The 27,500-nt window shown below is 57.2% G+C and overlaps 1 protein-coding gene across 1 annotated transcript in view; it reads left to right on the plus strand.

The window, feature by feature from the left end:
• Positions 1 to 23,237, plus strand: part of LOC144954681 (AP-4 complex subunit epsilon-1-like) — a 32,284-nt gene extending 9,047 nt beyond the window's left edge. Inside the window, exons 4-10 of the mRNA XM_078885114.1 lie at positions 1,501 to 1,574; positions 6,219 to 6,340; positions 10,004 to 10,232; positions 11,047 to 11,213; positions 20,414 to 20,487; positions 22,441 to 22,587; positions 23,206 to 23,237. Of these exons, the coding sequence (XP_078741240.1) occupies positions 1,501 to 1,574; positions 6,219 to 6,340; positions 10,004 to 10,232; positions 11,047 to 11,213; positions 20,414 to 20,487; positions 22,441 to 22,587; positions 23,206 to 23,237 (845 nt within the window). The remainder of the gene's footprint in view (positions 1 to 1,500; positions 1,575 to 6,218; positions 6,341 to 10,003; positions 10,233 to 11,046; positions 11,214 to 20,413; positions 20,488 to 22,440; positions 22,588 to 23,205) is intronic.
• Positions 23,238 to 27,500: the final 4,263 nt, after the last annotated feature.

Genomic DNA, 27,500 nt, shown 5'->3' on the forward strand with positions numbered 1-27,500 from the left:
GAGACAGAGACACACAGAGACAGACAGAGACACAGAGACACAGAGACACAGAGACACAGAGACACAGACACAGTGACACAGAGAGACACACAGACACACAGAGACACAGAGACACACAGACACAGAGACACAGAGACACAGACACACAGACACAGACACACAGAGACACACAGACACAGAGACACAGAGACACAGACACAGTGACACAGAGAGACACAGACACAGAGACAGAGAGACACAGACACACAGAGACAGAGAGACACAGACACACAGAGACACACAGAGACACAGAGACACACAGAGACACAGAGACACACAGACACAGAGACAGAGAGACACAGACACACAGAGACACACAGACACAGAGACAGTGACACAGAGAGACACACAGACACACAGAGACACACAGACACAGAGACACAGAGACACAGAGACACAGACACACAGAGACACACAGACACAGAGACACAGACACAGTGACACAGAGAGACACAGACACAGAGACAGAGAGACACAGACACACAGAGACACACAGAGACACAGAGACACACAGAGACACAGAGACAGAGAGACACAGACACACAGAGACACACAGAGACACAGAGACACACAGACACACAGAGACAGAGAGACACAGACACACAGAGACACACAGACACAGAGACAGAGACACACAGACACACAGAGACACAGAGACACACAGACACAGAGACAGAGAGACACAGACACACAGAGACACACAGAGACACAGAGACGCACAGAGACACACAGAGACACACAGAGACACACAGAGACACACAGAGACACAGAGACACACAGACACAGAGACACAGAGACACAGAGACAGAGAGACACAGACACAGAGACAGAGACACAGAGACACACAGAGACACACAGAGACACACAGACACAGAGACACACAGACACAGAGACACACAGACAGAGACACAGAGACACACAGAGACACACAGAGACACACAGAGACACACAGACACAGAGACACACAGACACAGAGACACACAGACACAGAGACAGAGACACAGAGACACACAGAGACACACAGAGACACAGGGAGACTCTGGGCTACACCCACATCCACTCGGTGAACCTGGCACAGCGCGGCAGCCTCGCACAGAGACGCAGCGGTGAGACACAGAGACAGACACAGACAGAGACACAGAGACACACAGAGACACAGAGACACGGAGACACAGAGAGGGACACAGAGAGAGACACACAGACACAGAGACACAGACAGAGACACAGACAGAGACACAGAGAGAGACACAGAGACAGGGAGACACACAGACACAGAGACACACAGAGGGACACAGAGACACAGAGACAGGGAGACACAGAGAGGGAGACACACAGAGAGAGACACAGAGACACAGAGACAGAGAGAGACACAGAGAGAGACACACAGACACAGACAGAGACACAGAGACACAGACACGGAGACAGGGAGACACCGTGAGCCCCTCCCTCTGTATTACCCAGGGTACCTTGCTGCGTGTCTACTGCTCGATGAAGACCACGAGCTGATGGTGCTGATGGCGAACACCATCATCAAGGTCAGTGATGGGGTGATGGGGGTGATGGGGGTGATGGTGGGGGTGGTGATGGTGATGGTGGTGATGGGGGTGATGGGGGTGATGGTGGTGGTGATGGGGGTGGTGATGGGGGTGATGGGGGTGGTGATGGGGGTGGTGATGGGGGTGATGGGGGTGGTGATGGGGGTGATGGGGGTGGTGATGGGGGTGGTGGTGGTGGTGGTGATGGGGGTGATGGTGGTGGTGATGGGGGTGGTGATGGGGGTGATGGGGGTGGTGATGGGGGTGGTGATGGGGGTGGTGATGGGGGTGATGGGGGTGATGGGGGTGGTGATGGGGGTGATGGGGGTGGTGGTGATGGGGGTGGTGGGGGTGGTGGTGATGGGGGTGATGGGGGTGGTGATGGTGGTGATGGTGCTTCTGTTGGTGAACACCATCATCAAGGTCAGTGATGGGGGTGATGGTGGTGATGGGGGTGGTGGGGGTGGTGATGGGGGTGATGGGGGTGGTGGTGATGGGGGTGGTGGGGGTGGTGGTGATGGGGGTGGTGGGGGTGGTGGGGGTGGTGGTGATGGTGGTGATGGTGATGGTGGTGATGGTGGTGATGGTGATGGTGGTGGTGATGGTGGTGGTGGTGGTGGTGATGGTGGTGATGGTGGTGATGGTGGTGATGGTGGTGGTGATGATGGTGGTGATGGTGGTGATGGTGATGGTGGTGATGGTGGTGATGGTGATGGTGGTGGTGATGGTGGTGGTGGTGGTGGTGGTGATGGTGATGGTGGTGGTGGTGGTGGTGGTGGTGGTGATGGTGATGGTGGTGATGGTGGTGATGGTGATGGTGGTGGTGATGGTGGTGGTGGTGGTGGTGGTGATGGTGATGGTGGTGATGGTGGTGATGGTGATGGTGGTGGTGATGGTGGTGGTGGTGATGGTGGTGATGGTGATGGTGGTGGTGGTGGTGGTGGTGGTGGTGGTGGTGATGGTGGTGGTGGTGATGGTGGTGATGGTGATGGTGGTGGTGATGGTGGTGGTGGTGGTGGTGGTGATGGTGATGGTGGTGATGGTGGTGATGGTGATGGTGGTGGTGATGGTGGTGGTGGTGATGGTGGTGATGGTGATGGTGGTGGTGGTGGTGGTGGTGGTGGTGGTGATGATGTTGATGATGGTGGTGATGGTGGTGGTGGTGGTGGTGATGTTGATGATGGTGGTGATGGTGGTGATGGTGGTGGTGATGGGGGTGGTGATGGGGGTGATGGGGGTGGTGATGGGGGTGGTGATGGGGGTGGTGATGGTGATGGTGGTGATGGGGGTGGTGGGGGTGGTGATGGGGGTGATGGGGGTGGTGGTGATGGGGGTGGTGGGGGTGGTGGTGATGGGGGTGGTGGGGGTGGTGGTGATGGTGGTGATGGTGATGGTGGTGGTGGTGATGGTGGTGGTGGTGGTGGTGATGGTGGTGATGGTGGTGATGGTGGTGATGGTGGTGGTGATGATGGTGGTGATGGTGGTGATGGTGATGGTGGTGATGGTGGTGATGGTGATGGTGGTGGTGATGGTGGTGGTGGTGGTGGTGATGATGTTGATGATGGTGGTGATGGTGGTGGTGGTGGTGGTGATGTTGATGATGGTGGTGATGGTGGTGGTGGTGGTGGTGATGGTGGTGGTGGTGCTGGTGATGGTGGTGATGTTGATGATGGTGGTGGTGGTGGTGGTGGTGATGTTGATGATGGTGGTGATGGTGGTGATGGTGGTGGTGGTGGTGGTGGTGATGTTGATGATGGTGGTGGTGGTGGTGTTGATGATGGTGGTGGTGGTGATGGTGGTGGTGGTGGTGGTGGGGGGGGTGGTGGTGGTGATGATGTTGATGCTGATGATTGATAATGTTGATGGTGGTGGTGGTGGGGGTGGTGATGGTGGTGGGGGTGGTGGTGGGGGTGGTGATGGGGGTGGTGGTGGTGATGGTGATGGTGGTGGTGGGGGTGGTGATGGGGGTGGTGGTGGTGATGGTGGTGGTGGTGGTGGTGTGTGGTAGGGGTGGTGGTGTGTGGTAGGGGTGGTGGTGTGTGGTAGGGGTGGTGGTGGTGGTGGTGGTGGTGGGGGTGGTGGTGGTGGTGGGGGGTGGTGGTGGTGGTGGTGGTAGGGGTGGTGGTGGTGGTGGGGGTGGTGGTGGTGGTGGTGGTGGTGGTGGGGGTGGTGGTGGTGGTGGGGGTGGTGGTGGTGGTGGTGGTAGGGGTGGTGGTGGTGGTGGGGGTGGTGGTGGTGGTGGTGGTGGTGGGGGTAGTGGGGGTGGTGGTGGGGGTGGTGGTGGTGGTGGTGGTGGTGGTGGTGGGGGTAGTGGGGGTGGTGGTGGGGGTGGTGGTGGTGGTGGTGGTGGTGGGGGTAGTGGGGGTGGTGGTGGTGATGATGATGGTGGTGCTGGTGGTGATGATGGTGACAATGATGATGTTGACGATGTCGATGATGGTGCTGATGATTCTACTCCTACGGATGATGATAATACTACTGATACTGCTGCTGCTACTACTGCTGATGATGATGATGATACTGCTACTGCTGCTACTACTACTGATGATACTACTACTGATGATGATGATGATACTACTGATTATGATGATGATGATACTTCTACTGATGATGATGATGATGATAATACTGATGATGATGATGATACTACTGATGATGCTACTACTACTGATGATGATGATGATGATACTACTACTGATGATGATGATGATACTACTGATGATGCTGCTACTACTACTGATGATGATGATGATACTACTACTACTGATGATACTACTACTGATGATGATGATGATACTACTGATTATGATGATGATGATACTTCTACTGATGATGATGATGATGATAATACTGATGATGATGATGATACTACTGATGATGCTACTACTACTGATGATGATGATGATGATACTACTACTGATGATGATGATGATACTACTGATGATGCTGCTACTACTACTGATGATGATGATGATACTACTACTACTGATGATACTACTACTGATGATGATGATGATACTACTGATTATGATGATGATGATGATACTTCTACTGATGATGATGATGATGATACTACTGATGATGATGATGATACTACTGATGATGCTACTACTACTGATGATGATGATGATACTACTACTGATGATGATGATGATACTACTGATTATGATGATGATGATACTTCTACTGATGATGATGATGATGATACTACTGATGATGCTACTACTACTGATGATGATGATACTACTACTGATGATGATGATGATACTACTGATGATGATGATACTACTACTACTGATGATACTACTACTGATGATGATGATGATACTACTGATTATGATGATGATGATGATACTTCTACTGATGATGATGATGATACTACTACTGATGATGATAATGATGATACTACTACTGATGATGATGATACTTCTACTGATGATGATACTACTACTACTGATGATGATGATACTACTACTGATGATGATGATGATACTTCTACTGATGATGATGATGATGATACTACTACTGATGATGATGATACTTCTACTGATGATGATACTACTACTACTGATGATGATGATACTACTACTGATGATGATGATGATACTACTACTGATGATGATACTACTACTACTGATGATGATGATGATACTACTACTGATGATGATGATGATACTACTACTACTGATGATGATGATACTACTACTGATGATGATACTACTACTACTGATGATGATGATGATACTACTACTGATGATGATACTACTACTACTGATGATGATGACACTGCTACTGATGATGATGATACTACTACTGATGATGATACTACTACTACTGATGATGATGATGATACTACTACTGATGATGATACTACTACTACTGATGATGATGATACTACTACTGATGATGATACTACTACTGATGATGATACTACTACTGATGATGATGATTCTACTACTGATGATGATGATACTACTACTGATGATGATGATGATACTACTACTGATGATGATACTACTACTACTGATGATGATGACACTGCTACTGATGATGATGATACTACTACTGATGATGATACTACTACTACTGATGATGATGATGATACTACTACTGATGATGATACTACTACTACTGATGATGATGATACTACTACTGATGATGATACTACTACTGATGATGATACTACTACTGATGATGATGATTCTACTACTGATGATGATGATACTACTACTGATGATGATGATACTACTACTGATGATGATACTACTGCTACTGATGATGATGATACTACTACTGATGATGATGATACTACTACTGATGATGATGATACTACTACTGATGATGATGACACTGCTACTGATGATGATGATGATACTACTACTGATGATGCTACTACTACTGATGATGATGATACTACTACTACTGATGATACTACTACTGATGATGATGATGATACTACTACTGATGATGATGACACTGCTACTGATGATGATACTACTACTACTGATGATGATGACACTACTACTGATGATGATGATGATACTACTACTGATGATGCTACTACTACTGATGATGATGATACTACTACTACTGATGATACTACTACTGATTATGATGCTGATACTACTACTGCTGACCCCACAGGACCTGCAGGGAGGCGGTGTGCTGGAGGTGAGCATGGCGCTGGGCGCCGTCTCTCAGCTCGCCACAGCACAGCTCGCTCCCACGCTGCTCGCACTCGTGCTGGAGAAGGCTCAGCACGGCAGGTGAGTCACCAACATCAACATCAACATCAACATCATCAACAACATCATCAACAACATCAACAACATCAACAACATCAACAACATCAACATCACAGCTCGCTCCCACGCTGCTCGCACTCGTGCTGGAGAAGACTCGTCACGGCAGGTGAGTCACCAACATCATCAACAACATCAACAACATCAACAACATCAACTACATCAACAACATCAACAACATCAACAACATCAACATCACAGCTCGCTCCCACGCTGCTCGCACTCGTGCTGGAGAAGACTCAGCACGGCAGGTGAGTCACCAACATCATCATCATCAACAACATCAACAACATCACCAACATCAACATCATCAACAACATCAACATCAACAACATCAACAACATCAACAACATCAACAACATCAACAACATCAACAACATCAACAACATCAACATCATCAACATCATCAACATCAACAACATCAACAACATCAACAACATCAACAACATCAACATCATCAACATCAACAACATCAACATCACAGCTCGCACCCACGCTACTCTCACTCGTGCTGGAGAAGACTCAGCACGGCAGGTGAATCACCAACATCAACATCAACATCATCAACAACATCAACAACATCAACAACATCAACATCAACATCATCAACATCACAGCTCGCACCCACACTGCTCTCACTCGTGCTGGAGAAGACTCAGCACGGCAGGTGAGTCACCAACATCATCATCAACATCATCATCAACAACATCAACATCAACAACATCAACATCAACAACATCAACAACATCAACATCACAGCTCGCTCCCACGCTGCTCTCACTCGTGCTGGAGAAGACTCAGCACGGCAGGTGAGTCACCAACATCAACAACATCATCATCAACATCATCAACAACATCAACATCATCAACAACATCAACATCATCAACATCACAGCTCGCTCCCACGCTGCTCGCACTCGTGCTGGAGAAGACTCAGCACGGCAGGTGAGTCACCAACATCAACAACATCAACATCAACATCATCAACAACATCAACAACATCAACAACATCAACAACATCAACAACATCAACAACATCAACAACATCAACATCACAGCTCGCTCCCACGCTGCTCTCACTCGTGCTGGAGAAGACTCGTCACGGCAGGTGAGTCACCAACATCACCAACATCATCAACATCAACATCATCAACTACATCAACATCATCAACATCATCAACATCAACAACATCAACAACATCAACAACAACATCAACATCAACAACATCAACAACATCAACAACATCAACAACATCAACAACAACATCAACAACATCAACAACATCAACATCATCAACATCATCAACAACATCAACAACATCAACAACATCAACATCAACAACATCAACAACATCAACAACATCAACAACATCAACATCATCAACAACAACATCAACATCATCAACAACATCAACATCATCAACAACAACATCAACATCATCAACAACAACAACATCAACAACATCAACATCATCAACAACAACAACATCAACAACAACATCATCATCATCAACAACATCAACATCATCAACAACAACATCAACATCAACATCATCAACAACATCAACAACATCAACAACATCAACAACATCAACAACATCAACAACAACATCAACATCATCATCATCATCAACAACATCAACAACATCAACAACAACAACATCAACAACATCAACAACAACATCAACAACAACAACAACATCAACAACTACATCAACAACAACATCAACAACATCAACAACAACAACATCAATAACAACATCAACATCATCATCATCAACAACATCAACAACATCAACAACATCAACAACAACAACAACATCAACAACATCAACAACATCAACAACAACATCATCATCATCATCAACAACAACATCATCATCATCATCAACAACATTTACATTTAAAGCTTTTACATTAATAATTAAAACATTTAAATGAAACATGAACTCACAGCGGCCTAAACCCTACAGCTAGGCCTAAAGCCTAGAACTAGGCCTCAAACTCTCCCTTCGTATCGTACCCCCGCGTGTGTGAAAGGGAGTTAATGTTTAACAATGTTACATTCCCTCATGTTTTTTTTTATAGAAACATTTACATTTAAAGCTTTTACATTAATAATTAAAACATTTAAATGAAACATTAACTCACAGCGGCCTAAAGCCTACAGCTAGGCCTAAAGCCTAGGACTAGGCCTCAAACTCTCCCTTCGTATCGTACCCCCGCGTGTGTGAAAGGGAGTTAATGTTTAACAATGTTACATTCCCTGATGCTTTTAAATAGAAACATTTACATTTAAAGCGTTTACATTAATAATTAAAACATTTAAACTAAAAATTAACTCACAGCGGCCTAAAGCCTACAGCTAGGCCTAAAGCCTAGGACTAGGCCTCAAACTCTCCCTTCGTATCGTACCCCCGCGTGTGTGAAAGGGAGTTAATGTTTAACAATGTTACATTCCCTGATGCTTTTTTTTTATAGAAACATTTACATTTAAAGCTTTTACATTAATAATTAAAACATTTTAATGAAACATTAACTCACAGCGGCCTAAAGCCTACAGCTAGGCCTAAAGCCTAGAACTAGGCCTCAAACTCTCCCTTCGTATCGTACCCCCGCGTGTGTGAAAGGGAGTTAATGTTTAACAATGTTACATTCCCTGATGCTTTTAAATAGAAACATTTACATTTAAAGCTTTTACATTAATAATTAAAACATTTAAATGAAACATTAACTCACAGCGGCCTAAAGCCTACAGCTAGGCCTAAAGCCTAGAACTAGGCCTCAAACTCTCCCTTCGTATCGTACCCCCGCGTGTGTGAAAGGGAGTTAATGTTTAACAATGTTACATTCCCTGATGCTTTTTTCAAAATAGAAACATTTACATTTAAAGCTTTTACATTAATAATTAAAACATTTAAATGAAACATTAACTCACAGCGGCCTAAAGCCTACAGCTAGGCCTAAAGCCTAGGACTAGGCCTCAAACTCTCCCTTCGTATCGTACCCCCGCGTGTGTGAAAGGGAGTTAATGTTTAACAATGTTACATTCCCTGATGTTTTAAAATAGAAGCATTTACATTTCAAGCTTTTACATTAATAATTAAAACATTAGAATTATACATTAATAATTAAAACATTTAAATTAAAAATTAACTCACAGCGGCCTAAAGCCTACAGCTAGGCCTAAAGCCTAGAACTAGGCCTCAAACTCTCCCTTCGTATCGTACCCCCGCGTGTGTGAAAGGGAGTTAATGTTTAACAATGTTACATTCCCTGATGCTTTTAAATAGAAACATTTACATTTAAAGCTTTTACATTAATAATTAAAACATTTAAATGAAACATTAACTCACAGCGGCCTAAAGCCCCCTACTGCAAACACTTGGCAGGACCCTACAAAAACCTTTACACTCAGTGAGGCTTTCCTGGCTAAACAAGTGTCATAATACATTACGTTTATATTGTTTGGTTATTCGTTCCTACCAGCCCACCCCGCAGGGACCTGTTTATGAAAAACTTTGTTTTTACGGGTTTAATTTTTTTTAAAGTTGTGAATCTTCACACCGAGAAAAAAACCAGAGATTGTGTCTTTCTGTACCACCCCCCCCCCACACACACACACAGCGAGCTCGTCCGTAAGAAGGCGATCCTGGCACTACCTCGACTTCTGCAGCATCATCAGCAGCATCGGCAGCAGCATCATCAGCAGCAGCAGCAGCATCATCAGCAGCGTGATGAGCGTGAGGGTTCGTCGTCGTCGTCGTCGTCGGCTGCGATGTTGCGAGCTCTCTCGGACCGAGAGCCCTCCGTCATGGCCGCAGCATTGCACCTTCTGCTGGTGCACATAGCGCAGGTGAGAGACGCGGGCGAGAGAGACACGGGGAGAGAGAGACAGACACGGGGAGAGAGAGAGAGACACGGGGAGAGAGACAGACACGGGGAGAGAGAGAGAGAGAGAGACACGGGGAGAGAGAGAGAGACACGGGGAGAGAGAGAGACACGGGGAGAGAGACACGGGGAGAGACACGGGGAGAGAGACCGGGAGAGAGACATGGGGAGAGAGACGCGGGGAGAGAGACACGGGGAGAGAGAGAGACACGGGGAGAGAGAGAGACACGGGGAGAGAGAGAGACACGGGGAGAGAGAGAGACACGGGGAGAGAGAGAGACACGGGGAGAGACACGGGGAGAGAGACACGGGGGCAGAGACACGTGGAGAGAGACACGGGGAGAGAGAGAGACACGGGGAGAGACACGGGGAGAGACATGGGGGGGGGGGGAGAGACACGGGGAGAGAGACACGGGGGGGGGGGGGGGAGAGACACGGGGAGACACGGGGAGAGAGACACGGGGAGAGAGAGACACGGGGAGAGAGAGACACGGGGAGAGAGAGACACGGGGAGAGAGAGACACGGGGAGAGAGAGACACGGGGAGAGAGAGACACGGGGAGAGAGAGACACGGGGAGAGAGAGACACGGGGAGAGAGAGACACGGGGAGAGAGAGACACGGGGAGAGAGAGACACGGGGAGAGATGATGATACTACTATTGATGATGATGATGATACTGATATTACTACTGATACTGCTGCTACTACTACTGCTACTACTGCTGCTGATGATCATACTACTGATACTACTATTGATACTGCTGCTGCTGCTGCTGCAGGATGGAGCTGACTGCTACAGGAGGCTGGTGCCCAGCCTGCTGCTGGTGCTGCAGCAGGTTCTGCGTGGACGGCTGCCGGCCGACGCGACCTTCAGGGGGTCACCAGCACCCTGGACACAGATCAGGATCCTGCGCTGCCTCAACAAGCTGGGCACGGGGTCACCAGGGTCAGTGTGGGGGTGAGGGGTCACCTGGGTGAGTGTGGGGGTGAGGGGTCACCTGGGTGAGTGTGGGGGTGAGGGGTCACCAGGGTGAGTGTGGGGGTGAGGGGTCACCAGGGTGAGTGTGGGGGTGAGGGGTCACCTGGGTGAGTGTGGGGGTGAGGGGTCACCAGGGTCAGTGTGGGGGTGAGGGGTCACCTGGGTGAGTGTGGGGGTGAGGGGTCACCTGGGTGAGTGTGGGGGTGAGGGGTCACCAGGGTCAGTGTGGGGGTGAGGGGTCACCTGGGTGAGTGTGGGGGTGAGGGGTCACCAGGGTGAGTGGGGGGGTGAGGGGTCACCAGGGTGAGTGTGGGGGTGAGGGGTCACCAGGGTGAGTGGGGGGGTGACGGGTCACCAGGGTGAGTGTGGGGGTGAGGGGTCACCAGGGTGAGTGTGGGGGGGGTGGTGGCACGGGGTCGGCTGGGTGAGTGTGGGGGTGAGGGGTCACCAGGGTGAGTGTGGGGGTGAGGGGTCACCAGGGTGAGTGTGGGGGTGAGGGGTCACCTGGGTGAGTGTGGGGGTGAGGGGTCACCTGGGTGAGTGTGGGGGTGAGGGGTCACCAGGGTGAGTGTGGGGGTGAGGGGTCACCAGGGTGAGTGTGGGGGTGAGGGGTCACCAGGGTGAGTGTGGGGGTGAGGGGTCACCTGGGTGAGTGTGGGGGTGAGGGGTCACCAGGGTCAGTGTGGGGGTGAGGGGTCACCTGGGTGAGTGTGGGGGTGAGGGGTCACCAGGGTGAGTGTGGGGGTGAGGGGTCACCAGGGTGAGTGGGGGGGTGAGGGGTCACCAGGGTGAGTGGGGGGGTGAGGGGTCACCAGGGTGAGTGTGGGGGTGAGGGGTCAACAGGGTGAGTGTGGGGGTGAGGGGTCACCAGGGTGAGTGTGGGGGTGAGGGGTCACCAGGGTGAGTGTGGGGGTGAGGGGTCACCAGGGTGAGTGTGGGGGTGAGGGGTCACCAGGGTGAGTGTGGGGGTGAGGGGTCACCAGGGTGAGTGTGGGGGTGAGGGGTCACCAGGGTGAGTGTGGGGGTGAGGGGTCACCAGGGTCAGTGTGGGGGTGAGGGGTCACCTGGGTGAGTGTGGGGGTGAGGGGTCACCTGGGTGAGTGTGGGGGTGAGGGGTCACCAGGGTGAGTGTGGGGGTGAGGGGTCACCAGGGTGAGTGTGGGGGTGAGGGGTCACCAGGGTGAGTGTGGGGGTGAGGGGTCACCTGGGTGAGTGTGGGGGTGAGGGGTCACCTGGGTGAGTGTGGGGGTGAGGGGTCACCAGGGTCAGTGGGGGTGAGGGGTCACCTGGGTGAGTGTGGGGGTGAGGGGTCACCAGGGTGAGTGTGGGGGTGAGGGGTCACCAGGGTGAGTGGGGGGGTGAGGGGTCACCAGGGTGAGTGGGGGGGTGAGGGGTCACCAGGGTGAGTGTGGGGGTGAGGGGTCACCAGGGTGAGTGTGGGGGTGAGGGGTCACCAGGGTCAGTGTGGGGGTGAGGGGTCAACAGGGTGAGTGTGGGGGTGAGGGGTCACCAGGGTGAGTGTGGGGGTGAGGGGTCACCAGGGTGAGTGTGGGGGTGAGGGGTCACCAGGGTGAGTGTGGGGGTGAGGGGTCACCAGGGTGAGTGTGGGGGTGAGGGGTCACCAGGGTGAGTGGGGGGGGTGAGGGGTCACCAGGGTGAGTGTGGGGGTGAGTGTGGGGGTGAGGGGTCACCAGGGTCAGTGTGGGGGTGAGGGGTCACCAGGGTGAGTGTGGGGGTGAGGGGTCACCAGGGTGAGTGTGGGGGTGAGGGGTCACCAGGGTCAGTGTGGGGGTGAGGGGTCACCAGGGTGAGTGTGGGGGTGAGGGGTCACCAGGGTGAGTGTGGGGGTGAGGGGTCACCAGGGTGAGTGTGGGGGTGAGGGGTCACCAGGGTGAGTGTGGGGGTGAGGGGTCACCAGGGTGAGTGTGGGGGTGAGGGGTCACCAGGGTGAGTGTGGGGGTGAGGGGTCACCAGGGTGAGTGTGGGGGTGAGGGGTCACCAGGGTGAGTGGGGGGGGTGAGGGGTCACCAGGGTGAGTGTGGGGGTGAGTGTGGGGGTGAGGGGTCACCAGGGTGAGTGTGGGGGTGAGGGGTCACCAGGGTCAGTGTGGGGGTGAGGGGTCACCAGGGTGAGTGTGGGGGTGAGGGGTCACCAGGGTGAGTGTGGGGGTGAGGGGTCACCAGGGTCAGTGTGGGGGTGAGGGGTCACCAGGGTGAGTGTGGGGGTGAGGGGTCACCAGGGTGAGTGTGGGGGTGAGGGGTCACCAGGGTGAGTGTGGGGGGGGGGTGGTGGCACGGGGTCGGCTGGGTGAGTGTGGAGGGGGTGAGGGGGGTGGGGGGGGTGTGAGGGTGAGTGTGGTGATGGTGGTGATGGTGAGTGTGATGATGGTGGTGATGGTGAGTGTGGTGATGGTGGTGAGGGTGAGTGTGATGAGTGTGGGGGGGTGATGGTGATGATGGTGATGATGGTGATGGTGGTGATGGTGGTGAGTGTGGTGGTGGTGATGGTGGTGATGGTGGTGAGTGTGGTGGTGGTGATGATGGTGATGGTGGTGAGTGTGGTGGTGGTGATGGTGGTGATGGTGGTGATGGTGAGTGTGATGATGATGGTGGTGATGGTGAGTGTGGTGATGGTGGTGAGGGTGAGTGTGATGAGTGTGGGGGGGTGATGGTGATGATGGTGATGATGGTGATGGTGGTGATGGTGGTGAGTGTGGTGGTGGTGATGGTGGTGATGGTGGTGAGTGTGGTGGTGGTGATGGTGGTGATGGTGATGGTGGTGATGGTGGTGAGTGTGGTGGTGGTGATGGTGGTGATGGTGGTGAGTGTGGTGGTGATGATGGTGATGATGGTGATGGTGGTGATGGTGGTGAGTGTGGTGGTGGTGGTGATGGTGGTGATGGTGGTGAGTGTGGTGGTGGTGATGATGGTGATGGTGGTGAGTGTGGTGGTGGTGATGGTGGTGATGGTGGTGAGTGTGGTGATGGTGGTGATGGTGGTGATGGTGGTGATGGTGGTGATGGTGGTGATGATGGAGGGGGTCACAGCGCCCTGGACACAGATCAGGATCCTGCGCTGCCTCAACAAGCTGGGCACGGGGTCACCTGGGTGAGTGTGGTGAGGGTGAGGGGGGCACGGGGTCACCTGGGTCAGTGTGGTGAGGGGGGGTGGGTGAGGGGTCACCTGGGTGAGCGTGTGGGGGGTCAGGGGGGCACGGGGTCACCTGGGTCAGTGTGGTGAGGGGGGTGGGTGAGGGGGGTGGTGAGGGTGAGGGGGGGGTGAGGGGGGTGGGTGAGGGGGGTGGTGAGGGTGAGGGGGGTGGTGAGGGGGGGTGGTGAGGGGGGTGGTGAGGGGGGTGGTGAGGGTGAGGGGGGTGGGTGAGGGGGGTGGGTGAGGGGGGTGGGTGAGGGGGGTGGGTGAGGGGGGTGGTGAGGGGGGTGGTGAGGGGGGTGGTGAGGGGGGTGGTGAGGGGGGTGGTGAGGGTGAGGGGGGTGGGTGAGGGGGGTGGGTGAGGGGGGTGGTGAGGGGGGTGGTGAGGCGGGTGGTGAGGGTGAGGGGGGTGGGTGAGGGGGGTGGTGAGGGTGAGGGGGGTGGTGAGGGGGGTGGGTGATGGGGGTGGTGAGGGGGGTGGTGAGGGTGAGGGGGGTGGGTGAGGGGGGGTGGTGAGGGTGAGGGGGGTGGTGAGGGGGGTGGGTGAGGGGGGTGGTGAGGGTGAGGGGGGTGGGTGAGGGGGGTGGTGAGGGTGAGGGGGGTGGTGAGGGGGGTGGTGAGGGGGGTGGTGAGGGTGAGGGGGGTGGGTGAGGGGGGTGGTGAGGGTGAGGGGGGTGGTGAGGGGGGTGATGAGGGGGGTGGTGAGGGTGAGGGGGGTGGTGAGGGGGGTGGTGAGGGTGAGGGGGGTGGTGAGGGGGGTGGTGAGGGGGGTGGTGAGGGTGAGGGGGGGTGGGTGAGGGGGGTGGTGAGGGTGAGGGGGGTGATGAGGGGGGTGGTGAGGGTGAGGGGGGGTGGTGAGGGGGGTGGTGAGGGTGAGGGGGGTGGGTGAGGGGGGTGGTGAGGGTGAGGGGGGTGGTGAGGGGGGGTGGGTGAGGGGGGTGGTGAGGGGGGTGGGTGAGGGGGGTGGTGAGGGGGGTGGTGAGGGGGGTGGTGAGGGTGAGGGGGGTGGGTGAGGGGGGTGGTGAGGGTGAGGGGGGTGGTGAGGGGGTGGGTGAGGGGGGTGGTGAGGGTGAGGGGGGTGGTGAGGGGGGTGGGTGAGGGGGGTGGTGAGGGTGAGGGGGGTGGTGAGGGGGGTGGGTGAGGGGGGTGGGTGAGGGGGGTCGTGAGGGTGAGGGGGGTGGGTGAGGGGGGTGGGTGAGGGGGGTGGTGAGGGGGGTGGGTGAGGGGGGTGGTGAGGGTGAGGGGGGTGGTGAGGGGGGTGGGTGAGGGGGGTGGTGAGGGTGAGGGGGGTGGTGAGGGGGGTGGGTGAGGGGGGTGGTGAGGGTGAGGGGGGTGGTGAGGGGGGTGGGTGAGGGGGGTGGTGAGGGGGGTGGTGAGGGGGGTGGTGAGGGGGGTGGTGAGGGTGAGGGGGGGTGGGTGAGGGGGGTGGGTGAGGGGGGTGGGTGAGGGGGGTGGGTGAGGGGGGTGGTGAGGGGGGGTGGTGAGGGGGGTGGTGAGGGGGGTGGTGAGGGGGGTGGTGAGGGTGAGGGGGGTGGGTGAGGGGGGTGGGTGAGGGGGGTGGTGAGGGGGTGGTGAGGGGGGGTGGTGAGGGGGTGGTGAGGGGAGGGGGGTGGGTGAGGGGGGTGGTGAGGGTGAGGGGGGTGGTGAGGGGGGTGGGTGATGGGGGTGGTGAGGGGGGTGGTGAGGGTGAGGGGGGTGGGTGAGGGGGGTGGTGAGGGTGAGGGGGGTGGTGAGGGGGGTGGGTGAGGGGGGTGGTGAGGGTGAGGGGGGTGGGTGAGGGGGGTGGTGAGGGTGAGGGGGGTGGTGAGGGGGGTGGTGAGGGGGGTGGTGAGGGTGAGGGGGGTGGGTGAGGGGGGTGGTGAGGGTGAGGGGGGTGGTGAGGGGGGTGATGAGGGGGGTGGTGAGGGTGAGGGGGGTGGTGAGGGGGGTGGTGAGGGTGAGGGGGGTGGTGAGGGGGGTGGTGAGGGGGGTGGTGAGGGTGAGGGGGGTGGGTGAGGGGGGTGGTGAGGGTGAGGGGGGTGATGAGGGGGGTGGTGAGGGTGAGGGGGGTGGTGAGGGGGGTGGTGAGGGTGAGGGGGGTGGGTGAGGGGGGTGGTGAGGGTGAGGGGGGTGGTGAGGGGGGTGGGTGAGGGGGGTGGTGAGGGGGGTGGGTGAGGGGGGTGGTGAGGGGGGTGGTGAGGGGGGTGGTGAGGGTGAGGGGGGTGGGTGAGGGGGGTGGTGAGGGTGAGGGGGGTGGTGAGGGGGGTGGGTGAGGGGGGGTGGTGGGGTGAGGGGGGTGGTGAGGGGGGTGGGTGAGGGGGGTGGTGAGGGTGAGGGGGGTGGTGAGGGGGGTGGGTGAGGGGGGTGGGTGAGGGGGGTCGTGAGGGTGAGGGGGGTGGGTGAGGGGGGTGGGTGAGGGGGGTGGTGAGGGGGGTGGGTGAGGGGGGTGGTGAGGGTGAGGGGGGTGGTGAGGGGGGTGGGTGAGGGGGGTGGTGAGGGTGAGGGGGGTGGTGAGGGGGGTGGGTGAGGGGGGTGGTGAGGGTGAGGGGGGTGGTGAGGGGGGGTGGGTGAGGGGGGTGGGTGAGGGGGGTGGGTGAGGGGGGTGGTGAGGGGGGTGGTGAGGGTGAGGGGGGTGGTGAGGGGGGTGGGTGAGGGGGGTGGTGAGGGTGAGGGGGGTGGTGAGGGGGGTGGGTGAGGGGGGTGGTGAGGGTGAGGGGGGGTGGTGAGGGGGGTGGGTGAGGGGGGTGGTGAGGGGGGTGGGTGAGGGGGGTGGTGAGGGGGGTGGTGAGGGGGGTGGTGAGGGTGAGGGGGGTGGGTGAGGGGGGTGGTGAGGGTGAGTGTGGGGGGGTGAGGGGGGTGAGGGGAGTGAGGGGGGTGAGGGTGAGTGTGGGGGGGTGAGGGGGGTGAGGGTGGTGTGGGGGGGTGAGGGGGGTGAGGGGAGTGAGGGGGGTGAGGGGAGTGAGGGGGGTGAGGGGAGTGAGGGGGGTGAGGGTGAGGGGGGTGAGGGTGAGGGGGGTGGTGAGGGGGGTGGGTGAGGGGGGTGGTGAGGGGGGTGGTGAGGGGGGTGGTGAGGGTGAGGGGGGTGGGTGAGGGGGGTGGTGAGGGTGAGTGTGGGGGGGTGAGGGGGGTGAGGGGGGTGAGGGTGAGTGTGGGGGGGTGAGGGGGGTGAGGGTGGTGAGGGTGAGGGGGGTGGGGGTGGTGGTGGTGGTGAGGGTTTGTTGTGGTGAGGGTGGTGAGGGTGGTGATGGTGGTGGTGGTGGTGAGGGTGGTGATGGTGGTGGTGGTGGTGAGGGTGGTGAGGGTGGTGGTGAGGGTGGTGATGGTGGTGGTGGTGGTGAGGGTGGTGATGGTGGTGGTGGTGGTGAGGGTGGTGAGGGTGGTGATGGTGGTGGTGGTGGTGAGGGTGGTGAGGGTGGTGGTGAGGGTGGTGATGGTGGTGGTGGTGGTGAGGGTGGTGATGGTGGTGGTGGTGGTGGTGAGGGTGGTGAGGGTGGTGGTGAGGGTGGTGATGGTGGTGGTGGTGAGGGTGGTGAGGGTGGTGGTGAGGGTGGTGGTGAGGGTGGTGATGGTGGTGGTGGTGGTGAGGGTGGTGATGGTGGTGGTGGTGGTGAGGGTGGTGAGGGTGGTGGTGGTGGTGGTGAGGGTGGTGGTGGTGGTGGTGGTGAGGGTGGTGATGGTGGTGGTGGTGGTGAGGGTGGTGAGGGTGGTGGTGGTGGTGGTGGTGGTGAGGGTGGTGATGGTGGTGGTGGTGGTGAGGGTGGTGATGGTGATGGTGGTGGTGAGGTTGGTGGTGAGGGTGGTGATGGTGATGGTGGTGGTGAGGTTGGTGGTGAGGGTGGTGGTGAGGGTGGTGATGGTGGTGGTGGTGGTGAGGGTGGTGATGGTGGTGGTGGTGAGGGTGGTGATGGTGGTGATGGTGGTGGTGAGGGTGGTGATGGTGGTGGTGGTGGCGAGGGTGGTGAGGGTGGTGGTGAGGGTGGTGATGGTGGTGGTGGTGGTGAGGGTGGTGAGGGTGGTGGTGAGGGTGGTGATGGTGGTGGTGGTGGTGAGGGTGGTGATGGTGGTGATGGTGGTGGTGGTGGTGAGGGTGGTGATGGTGGTGGTGGTGAGGGTGGTGAGGGTGGTGGTGGTGAGGTTGGTGGTGAGGGTGGTGATGGTGATGGTGGTGGTGAGGTTGGTGGTGAGGGTGGTGATGGTGATGGTGGTGGTGAGGTTGGTGGTGAGGGTGGTGATGGTGGTGGTGGTGGTGGTGAGGGTGGTGATGGTGGTGGTGGTGGTGAGGGTGGTGAGGTTGGTGGTGATGGTGGTGGTGGTGGTGAGGGTGGTGAGGTTGGTGGTGAGGGTGGTGAGGGTGGTGAGGGTGGTGATGGTGGTGGTGGTGGTGAGGGTGGTGATGGTGGTGGTGGTGAGGGTGGTGAGGTTGGTGGTGGTGGTGGTGGTGAGGGTGGTGATGGTGATGGTGGTGGTGAGGTTGGTGGTGAGGGTGGTGATGGTGATGGTGGTGGTGAGGTTGGTGGTGAGGGTGGTGATGGTGGTGGTGAGGGTGGTGAGGGTGGTGGTGAGGGTGGTGATGGTGGTGGTGGTGAGGGTGGTGGTGGTGGTGGTGGTGAGGGTGGTGAGGGTGGTGGTGGTGGTGAGGTTGGTGGTGAGGGTGGTGATGGTGATGGTGGTGGTGAGGTTGGTGGTGAGGGTGGTGATGGTGATGGTGGTGGTGAGGTTGGTGGTGAGGGTGGTGATGGTGATGGTGGTGGTGAGGTTGGTGGTGAGGGTGGTGATGGTGGTGGTGGTGGTGAGGGTGGTGATGGTGGTGGTGGTGGTGAGGGTGGTGAGGTTGGTGGTGATGGTGGTGGTGGTGGTGAGGGTGGTGAGGTTGGTGGTGAGGGTGGTGAGGGTGGTGAGGGTGGTGATGGTGGTGGTGGTGAGGGTGGTGATGGTGGTGAGGGTGGTGAGGTTGGTGGTGAGGGTGGTGAGGGTGGTGAGGGTGGTGAGGGTGGTGATGGTGGTGGTGGTGGTGAGGGTGGTGATGGTGGTGAGGGTGGTGAGGGTGGTGAGGGTGGTGAGGGTGGTGGTGAGGGTGGTGATGGTGGTGAGGGTGGTGAGGGTGGTGAGGGTGGTGGTGGTGGTGGTGAGGGTGGTGATGGTGGTGAGGGTGGTGGTGAGGGTGGTGAGGGTGGTGATGGTGGTGGTGGTGGTGAGGGTGGTGAGGGTGGTGAGGGTGGTGGTGGTGAGGGTGGTGAGGGTGGTGAGGGTGGTGAGGGTGGTGATGGTGGTGAGGGTGGTGAGGGTGGTGAGGGTGGTGAGGGTGGTGGTGGTGAGGGTGGTGAGGGTGGTGAGGGTGGTGAGGGTGGTGATGGTGGTGAGGGTGGTGAGGGTGGTGATGGTGGTGAGGGTGGTGAGGGTGGTGAGGGTGGTGAGGGTGGTGAGGGTGGTGAGGGTGGTGAGGATGGTGGTGGTGGTGAGGGTGGTGAGGGTGGTGATGGTGGTGAGGGTGGTGAGGGTGGTGAGGGTGGTGATGGTGGTGAGGGTGGTGAGGGTGGTGAGGGTGGTGAGGGTGGTGATGGTGGTGATGGTGGTGATGGTGGTGAGGGTGGTGGTGAGGGTGGTGAGGGTGGTGGTGAGGGTGGTGAGGGTGGTGGTGAGGGTGGTGGTGAGTGTGTACCACCCTCACCACCCACACTCACGTGTCTCTCTGTCTCTGTGTGTCTGTGTCTCACTGTGTCTCTGTGTCTCTCTGTCTCTCTGTCTCTGTGTGTCTGTGTCTCTGTGTGTCTGTGTCTCTGTGTCTCTGTGTGTCTGTGTCTCTGTGTGTCTGTGTCTCTGTGTCTCACTGTGTCTCTCGGTCTCTGTGTCTCTGTGTCTCTGTATCTCACTGTGTCTCACTGTGTCTCTGTGTCTCTGTGTCTCACTGTGTCTCACTGTGTCTCTGTGTCTCTGTATCTCTGTATCTCACTGTGTCTCTCGGTCTCTGTGTCTCTGTGTCTCACTGTGTCTCTGTCTCTGTGTCTCTGTATCTCTGTGTCTCTGTCTCTGTGTCTCCAGGGCGTGTGAGCTCATGGGAGACACGCTGTCCGAGTGTCTGCAGAGATCTCGTGGCGGACACGGAGCCGCTCACAGTGAGACTCAGTCACTCAGTCACTCACTCACCCACCCACTCACTCACTCACTCAGTCACTCACTCACTCACCCACTCACTCAGTCACTCACTCACTCAGTCACTCACTCACTCACCCACTCACTCAGTCACTCACTCACTCACTCAGTCACTCACTCACTCAGTCACCCACTCACTCACTCACTCAGTCACTCAGTCACTCACTCACTCACTCAGTCACTCAGTCACTCACTCACTCACTCAGTCACTCACTCAGTCACTCAGTCACTCACTCACTCAGTCACTCAGTCACTCAGTCACTCACTCACTCACTCAGTCACTCACTCAGTCACTCACTCACTCACTCACTCACTCACTCAGTCACTCACTCAGTCACTCAGTCACTCACTCACTCACCCACTCACTCACTCAGTCACTCACTCACTCACTCAGCCACTCACTCACCCACTCACTCACTCAGTCACTCACCCACTCACTCACTCAGTCACTCAGTCACTCACTCACCCACTCACTCACCCACTCACTCACCCACCCACTCACTCACTCAGTCAGCCACTCACTCACTCACTCAGTCACTCACTCACTCGCTCACTCACTCAGTCACTCACTCACTCACTCAGTCACTCACTCACTCAGTCACTCACTCACTCACTCAGCCACTCACTCACTCAGTCACTCAGTCACTCACTCACTCAGTCAGTCACTCACTCACTCACTCAGCCACTCACTCACCTACCCACTCACTCAGTCACTCACTCACTCACTCACTTGGTCACTCACTCACTCACTCACCCACTCACTCACTCACTCACTCAGTCACTCACCCACTCACTCACTCACTCAGTCACTCACTCACTCACTCACTCACCCACTCACTCACCCACTCACTCAGTCAGACACTCACTCACCCACTCACTCACCCACTCACTCACCCACTCACCCACTCACCCACTCACTCACTCAGTCACTCAGCCACTCACTCACCCACTCACCCACTCACCCACTCACCCACTCACTCACCCACTCACTCACTCACCCACTCACTCACTCACTCACCCACTCACTCAGTCACCCACTCACTCACTCACCCACTCACTCACTCACCCACTCAGCCACTCACTCACTCACTCACCCACTCAGCCACTCACTCACCCACTCAGTCACTCACTCACCCACCCACTCACTCACTCACTCACTCACCCACTCAGCCACTCACTCACTCACCCACTCAGTCACTCACTCACTCACCCACTCACTCACTCACTCACCCACTCACTCACTCACCCACTCACTCAGTCACTCACCCACTCACTCACTCACCCACTCAGTCACTCACTCACTCATTCACCCACTCACTCACCCACTCACTCAGTCACTCACCCACTCACCCACTCACTCACTCACTCACCCACTCACTCAGTCACTCATTCACTCACCCACTCACTCACTCACTCACCCACTCACCCACTCACTCACCCACTCACTCACTCACCCACTCACCCACCCACTCACTCACTCACCCACTCAGCCACTCACTCACCCACTCAGTCACTCACTCACTCACTCACCCACTCACTCAGCCATTCACTCACCGACTCACCCACTCACTCACTCACCCACTCACCCACCCACTCACTCACTCACCCACTCACTCACTCACTCACCCACCCACCCACCCACCCACTCACTCACCCACTCACTCACTCACCCACCCACTCACTCACCCACTCACTCACTCACCCACTCACCCACCCACTCACTCACTCACCCACCCACCCACCCACTCATTCACCCACCAACTCACCCACCCACCCACTCACTCACCCACTCACTCACCCACCCACTCACTCACCCACTCACTCACTCACCCACCCACTCACCCACCCACTCACTCACCCACCCACCCACTCACTCACTCACTCACTCACCCACCCACCCTCTCCCCCCTCACCAGGTGTGCTCTATGAGTGTATCCTCACCATCGCAGCTGTTTGCTCACCACCGCTCACCACGTCTCCGCGTGCCGGTGAGCTGCTCACCGCCGCCACCGCCGCCTTAGACGCCCTTCTCCTGTCTCCACGCAGCACGCTGCACTACGCTGGTGAGCGGGTGGTGAGGGGTGGTGAGCGTGGGGTGGGTGGGTGAGTGAGTGGGTGGGTGGGTGGGTGAGTGGGTGGGTGGGTGGGTGGGTGAGTGAGTGAGTGAGTGGGTGGGTGGGTGAGTGAGTGAGTGGGTGGGTGAGTGGGTGGATGGGTGGGTGAGTGAGTGAGTGAGTGAGTGGGTGGGTGGGTGGGTGAGTGGGTGGGTGAGTGAGTGAGTGAGTGGGTGTGTGGGTGGGTGGGTGGGTGAGTGAGTGGGTGGGTGGATGAGTGAGTGAGTGGGTGGGTGGGTGGGTGGGTGGGTGAGTGAGTGGGTGGGTGGGTGAGTGAGTGAGTGAGTGGGTGGGTGGGTGAGTGGGTGAGTGAGTGAGTGAGTGGGTGGGTGGGTGGGTGAGTGAGTGAGTGAGTGGGTGGGTGAGTGGGTGGGTGGGTGAGTGGGTGGGTGAGTGGGGGTGGTGAGTGGGTGGGTGGGTGGGTGGGTGGGTGGGTGAGTGAGTGAGTGAGTGGGTGGGTGGGTGAGTGAGTGGGTGGGTGGTTGAGTGGGTGGATGGTTGAGTGAGTGAGTGGGGTGGTGAGCTCCTCACCGCCGCCTTAGACGCCCTTCTCCTGTCTCCACGCAGCACCCTGCACTACGCTGGTGAGCGGGTGGTGAGGGGTGGTGAGCGTGGGGTGGGTGAGTGAGTGAGTGGGTGGGTGGGTGGGTGAGTGAGTGGGTGGGTGGGTGAGTGAGTGGGTGGGTGGGTGGGTGGGTGAGTGGGTGAGTGAGTGAGTGATTGAGTGGGTGGGTGGGTGGGTGGGTGGGTGAGTGAGTGGGTGAGTGGGTGGATGGTTGAGTGAGTGAGTGGGGTGGTGAGTGGGGTGGTGAGCTCCTCACCGCCGCCTTAGACGCCCTTCTCCTGTCTCCACGCAGCACCCTGCACTACGCTGGTGAGCGGGTGGTGAGGGGTGGTGAGCGTGGGGTGGGTGAGTGAGTGAGTGGGTGGGTGGGTGGGTGAGTGGGTGGGTGGTGAATGGGTGGGTGAGTGGGTGGGTGAGTGAGTGGGTGGGTGGGTGGGTGGGTGAGTGGGTGGGTGGGTGGGTGAGTGGGTGGGTGAGTGAGTGAGTGGGTGGGTGAGTGAGTGGGTGGGTGAGTGAGTGGGTGAGTGGGTGGATGGGTGGGTGAGTGAGTGAGTGAGTGGGTGGGTGGGTGGGTGGGTGAGTGGGTGGGTGAGTGAGTGAGTGAGTGGGTGTGTGGGTGGGTGGGTGGGTGAGTGAGTGGGTGGGTGGGTGAGTGAGTGAGTGAGTGGGTGGGTGGGTGGGTGAGTGAGTGGGTGGGTGGGTGAGTGGGTGGGTGAGTGGGTGAGTGAGTGAGTGGGTGGGTGGGTGGGTGGGTGGGTGGGTGAGTGGGTGGGTGAGTGGGTGGGTGGGTGGGTGAGTGGGTGGGTGAGTGGGGGTGGTGAGTGGGTGGGTGGGTGGGTGAGTGAGTGAGTGGGTGGGTGGGTGGGTGGGTGGGTGAGTGAGTGAGTGGGTGGGTGGGTGGGTGAGTGAGTGGGTGGGTGGTTGAGTGGGTGGATGGTTGAGTGAGTGAGTGGGGTGGTGAGTGGGGTGGTGAGCTCCTCACCGCCGCCTTAGACGCCCTTCTCCTGTCTCCACGCAGCACCCTGCACTACGCTGGTGAGCGGGTGGTGAGGGGTGGTGAGGGGTGGTGAGGGGTGGTGAGGGGGGGGGGTGAATGGGGTTGTGAATGAGTGGTGGTGAGTGGGGGTGGTGGGTGGGTGGATGAGTGGGTGGGTGGGTGAGTGGGTGGGTGGGTGAGTGAGTGGGTGGGTGGGTGGGTGGGTGGGTGGGTGGGTGGGTGGGTGGGTGGGTGGGTGAGTGGGTGGGTGGGTGAGTGAGTGGGTGGGTGGGTGGGTGAGTGGGTGGGTGGGTGGGTGGGTGGGTGGGTGGGTGGGTGGGTGAGTGGGTGGGTGGGTGAGTGAGTGGGTGGGTGAGTGAGTGAGTGAGTGGGTGGGTGGGTGGGTGGGTGGGTGGGTGAGTGGGTGGGTGGGTGAGTGAGTGGGTGGGTGGGTGGGTGAGTGGGTGGGTGGGTGAGTGGGTGGGTGAGTGGGTGGGTGAGTGGGTGGGTGAGTGAGTGAGTGAGTGGGTGGGTGGGTGAGTGAGTGGGTGAGTGGGTGGGTGAGTGAGTGGGAGGGTGGGTGGGTGAGTGGGTGAGTGAGTGAGTGGGTGGGTGGGTGGGTGAGTGGGTGAGTGAGTGAGTGGGTGGGTGGGTGGGTGGGTGAGTGGGTGAGTGAGTGGGTGGGTGGGTGAGTGAGTTAGTGAGTGAGTGAGTTAGTGAGTGAGTGAGTTAGTGAGTGAGTGGGTGGGTGAGTGGGTGGGTGAGTTGGTGAGTGAGTGAGTGGGTGGGTGAGTGGGTGGGTGGGTGGTTGGGTGAGTGGGTGGGTGGGTGAGTGAGTGAGTGGGTGGGTGAGTGGGTGGGTGGGTGAGTGAGTGAGTGGGTGGGTGAGTGGGTGGGTGGGTGAGTGGGTGAGTGGGTGAGTGGGTGAGTGAGTGAGTGGGTGGGTGAGTGGGTGGGTGGGTGAGTGGGTGAGTGGGTGAGTGAGTGAGTGAGTGGGTGAGTGGGTGAGTGGGTGAGTGAGTGGGTGGGTGAGTGAGTGGGTGGGTGAGTGAGTGAGTGGGTGAGTGAGTGGGTGGGTGAGTGGGTGGGTGAGTGGGTGTGTGGGTGGTTGGGTGAGTGGGTGGGTGGGTGAGTGAGTGAGTGGGTGGGTGGGTGAGTGAGTGAGTGGGTGGGTGAGTGGGTGGGTGGGTGGGTGAGTGGGTGAGTGAGTGGGTGGGTGAGTGAGTTAGTGAGTGAGTGGGTGGGTGGGTGAGTGAGTGGGTGAGTGAGTGGGTGGGTGGGTGAGTGGGTGGGTGAGTGAGTTAGTGAGTGAGTGGGTGGGTGAGTGGGTGAGTGAGTGGGTGGGTGGGTGGTTGGGTGAGTGGGTGGGTGGGTGAGTGAGTGAGTGGGTGGGTGAGTGGGTGAGTGAGTGGGTGGGTGAGTGAGTTAGTGAGTGAGTGGGTGGGTGAGTGAGTGAGTGGGTGAGTGAGTGGGTGGGTGAGTGGGTGAGTGAGTGGGTGGGTGGGTGGTTGGGTGAGTGGGTGGGTGGGTGGGTGAGTGAGTGAGTGGGTGGGTGAGTGGGTGGGTGGGTGAGTGGGTGGGTGAGTGAGTGAGTGGGTGGGTGAGTGAGTAGTGAGTGAGTGAGTGGGTGGGTGAGTGAGTGGGTGAGTGAGTGGGTGGGTGAGTGGGTGAGTGAGTGAGTGGGTGGGTGAGTGGGTGGGTGGGTGGTTGGGTGAGTGGGTGGGTGGGTGAGTGAGTGAGTGGGTGGGTGGGTGAGTGAGTGGGTGAGTGAGTGGGTGGGTGAGTGAGTTAGTGAGTGAGTGGGTGGGTGAGTGGGTGAGTGAGTGAGTGGGTGGGTGGGTGGGTGGGTGGGTGGTTGGGTGAGTGGGTGGGTGGGTGAGTGAGTGAGTGGGTGGGTGAGTGGGTGGGTGGGTGAGTGGGTGAGTGAGTGGGTGGGTGAGTGAGTTAGTGAGTGAGTGGGTGGGTGAGTGGGTGAGTGAGTGGGTTGGTGAGTGGGTGAGTGAGTGAGTGGGTGGGTGAGTGGGTGGGTGGGTGGTTGGGTGAGTGGGTGGGTGAGTGAGTGAGTGAGTGAGTGGGTGGGTGAGTGGGTGGGTGGGTGGTTGGGTGAGTGGGTGGGTGAGTGAGTGAGTGAGTGGGTGGGTGGGTGAGTGGGTGGGTGGGTGAGTGGGTGAGTGAGTGGGTGGGTGAGTGAGTTAGTGAGTGGGTGGGTGAGTGGGTGAGTGAGTGAGTGGGTGAGTGGGTGGATGGATGGGTGGTGAGTGGGGTGGTGAGTGGGGGGGGTGGGTGGTGAGGGGTGGTGAGGGGGTGGTGAGGGGGTGGTGAGGGGGGTGATGGTGTTGCTGCTGATGTTGATGCTGCTGCTGCTGATGATGCTGCTGCTGCTGCTGCTGATGCTGCTGCTGCTGATGCTGCTGCTGCTGATGCTGTTGCTGATGATGATGATGATGCTGCTGATGATGATGATGATGCTGCTGCTGATGATGATGATGCTGCTGCTGCTGCTGATGATGCTGCTGACGCTGATGATGCTGATGATGATGATGATGATGCTGCTGATGATGATGATGATGCTGCTGCTGATGATGATGATGATGCTGCTGCTGATGATGATGATGCTGCTGCTGCTGCTGATGATGCTGCTGACGCTGATGATGCTGCTGATGATGATGATGATGCTGCTGCTGATGATGATGATGCTGCTGCTGCTGCTGCTGATGCTGCTGCTGCTGATGCTGCTGCTGATGATGATGATGATGCTGCTGATGATGATGATGATGCTGCTGCTGCTGATGATGCTGCTGACGCTGATGATGCTGATGATGATGATGATGCTGCTGATGATGATGATGATGATGCTGCTGCTGCTGATGATGCTGCTGACGCTGATGATGCTGATGATGACGCTGATGCTGCTGATGATGCTGCTGACGCTGATGATGCTGCTGCTGCTGATGCTGCTGATGATGATGATGATGCTGCTGCTGATGATGATGATGATGCTGATGATGATGATGACGCTGCTGCTGCTGCTGACGCTGATGCTGATGATGATGATGCTGCTGACGCTGATGATGCTGATGATGCTGATGACGCTGATGATGCTGATGATGATGATGCTGCTGACGCTGATGATGCTGATGATGCTGCTACTGCTGATGCTGCTGATGATGACGCTGCTGCTGCTGCTGCTGATGATGATGATGATGCTGCTGCTGATGATGATGATGATGATGCTACTGCTGCTGCTGCTGTTGCTGATGATGATGTTGCTGATGTTGCTGATGATGATGTTGCTGATGTTGCTGATGATGATGTTGCTGA

The sequence above is a fragment of the Lampetra fluviatilis genome, unplaced genomic scaffold, assembly GCF_964198595.1.
Source record: "Lampetra fluviatilis unplaced genomic scaffold, kcLamFluv1.1 SCAFFOLD_485, whole genome shotgun sequence".
Lineage (NCBI taxonomy): Eukaryota > Metazoa > Chordata > Hyperoartia > Petromyzontiformes > Petromyzontidae > Lampetra > Lampetra fluviatilis.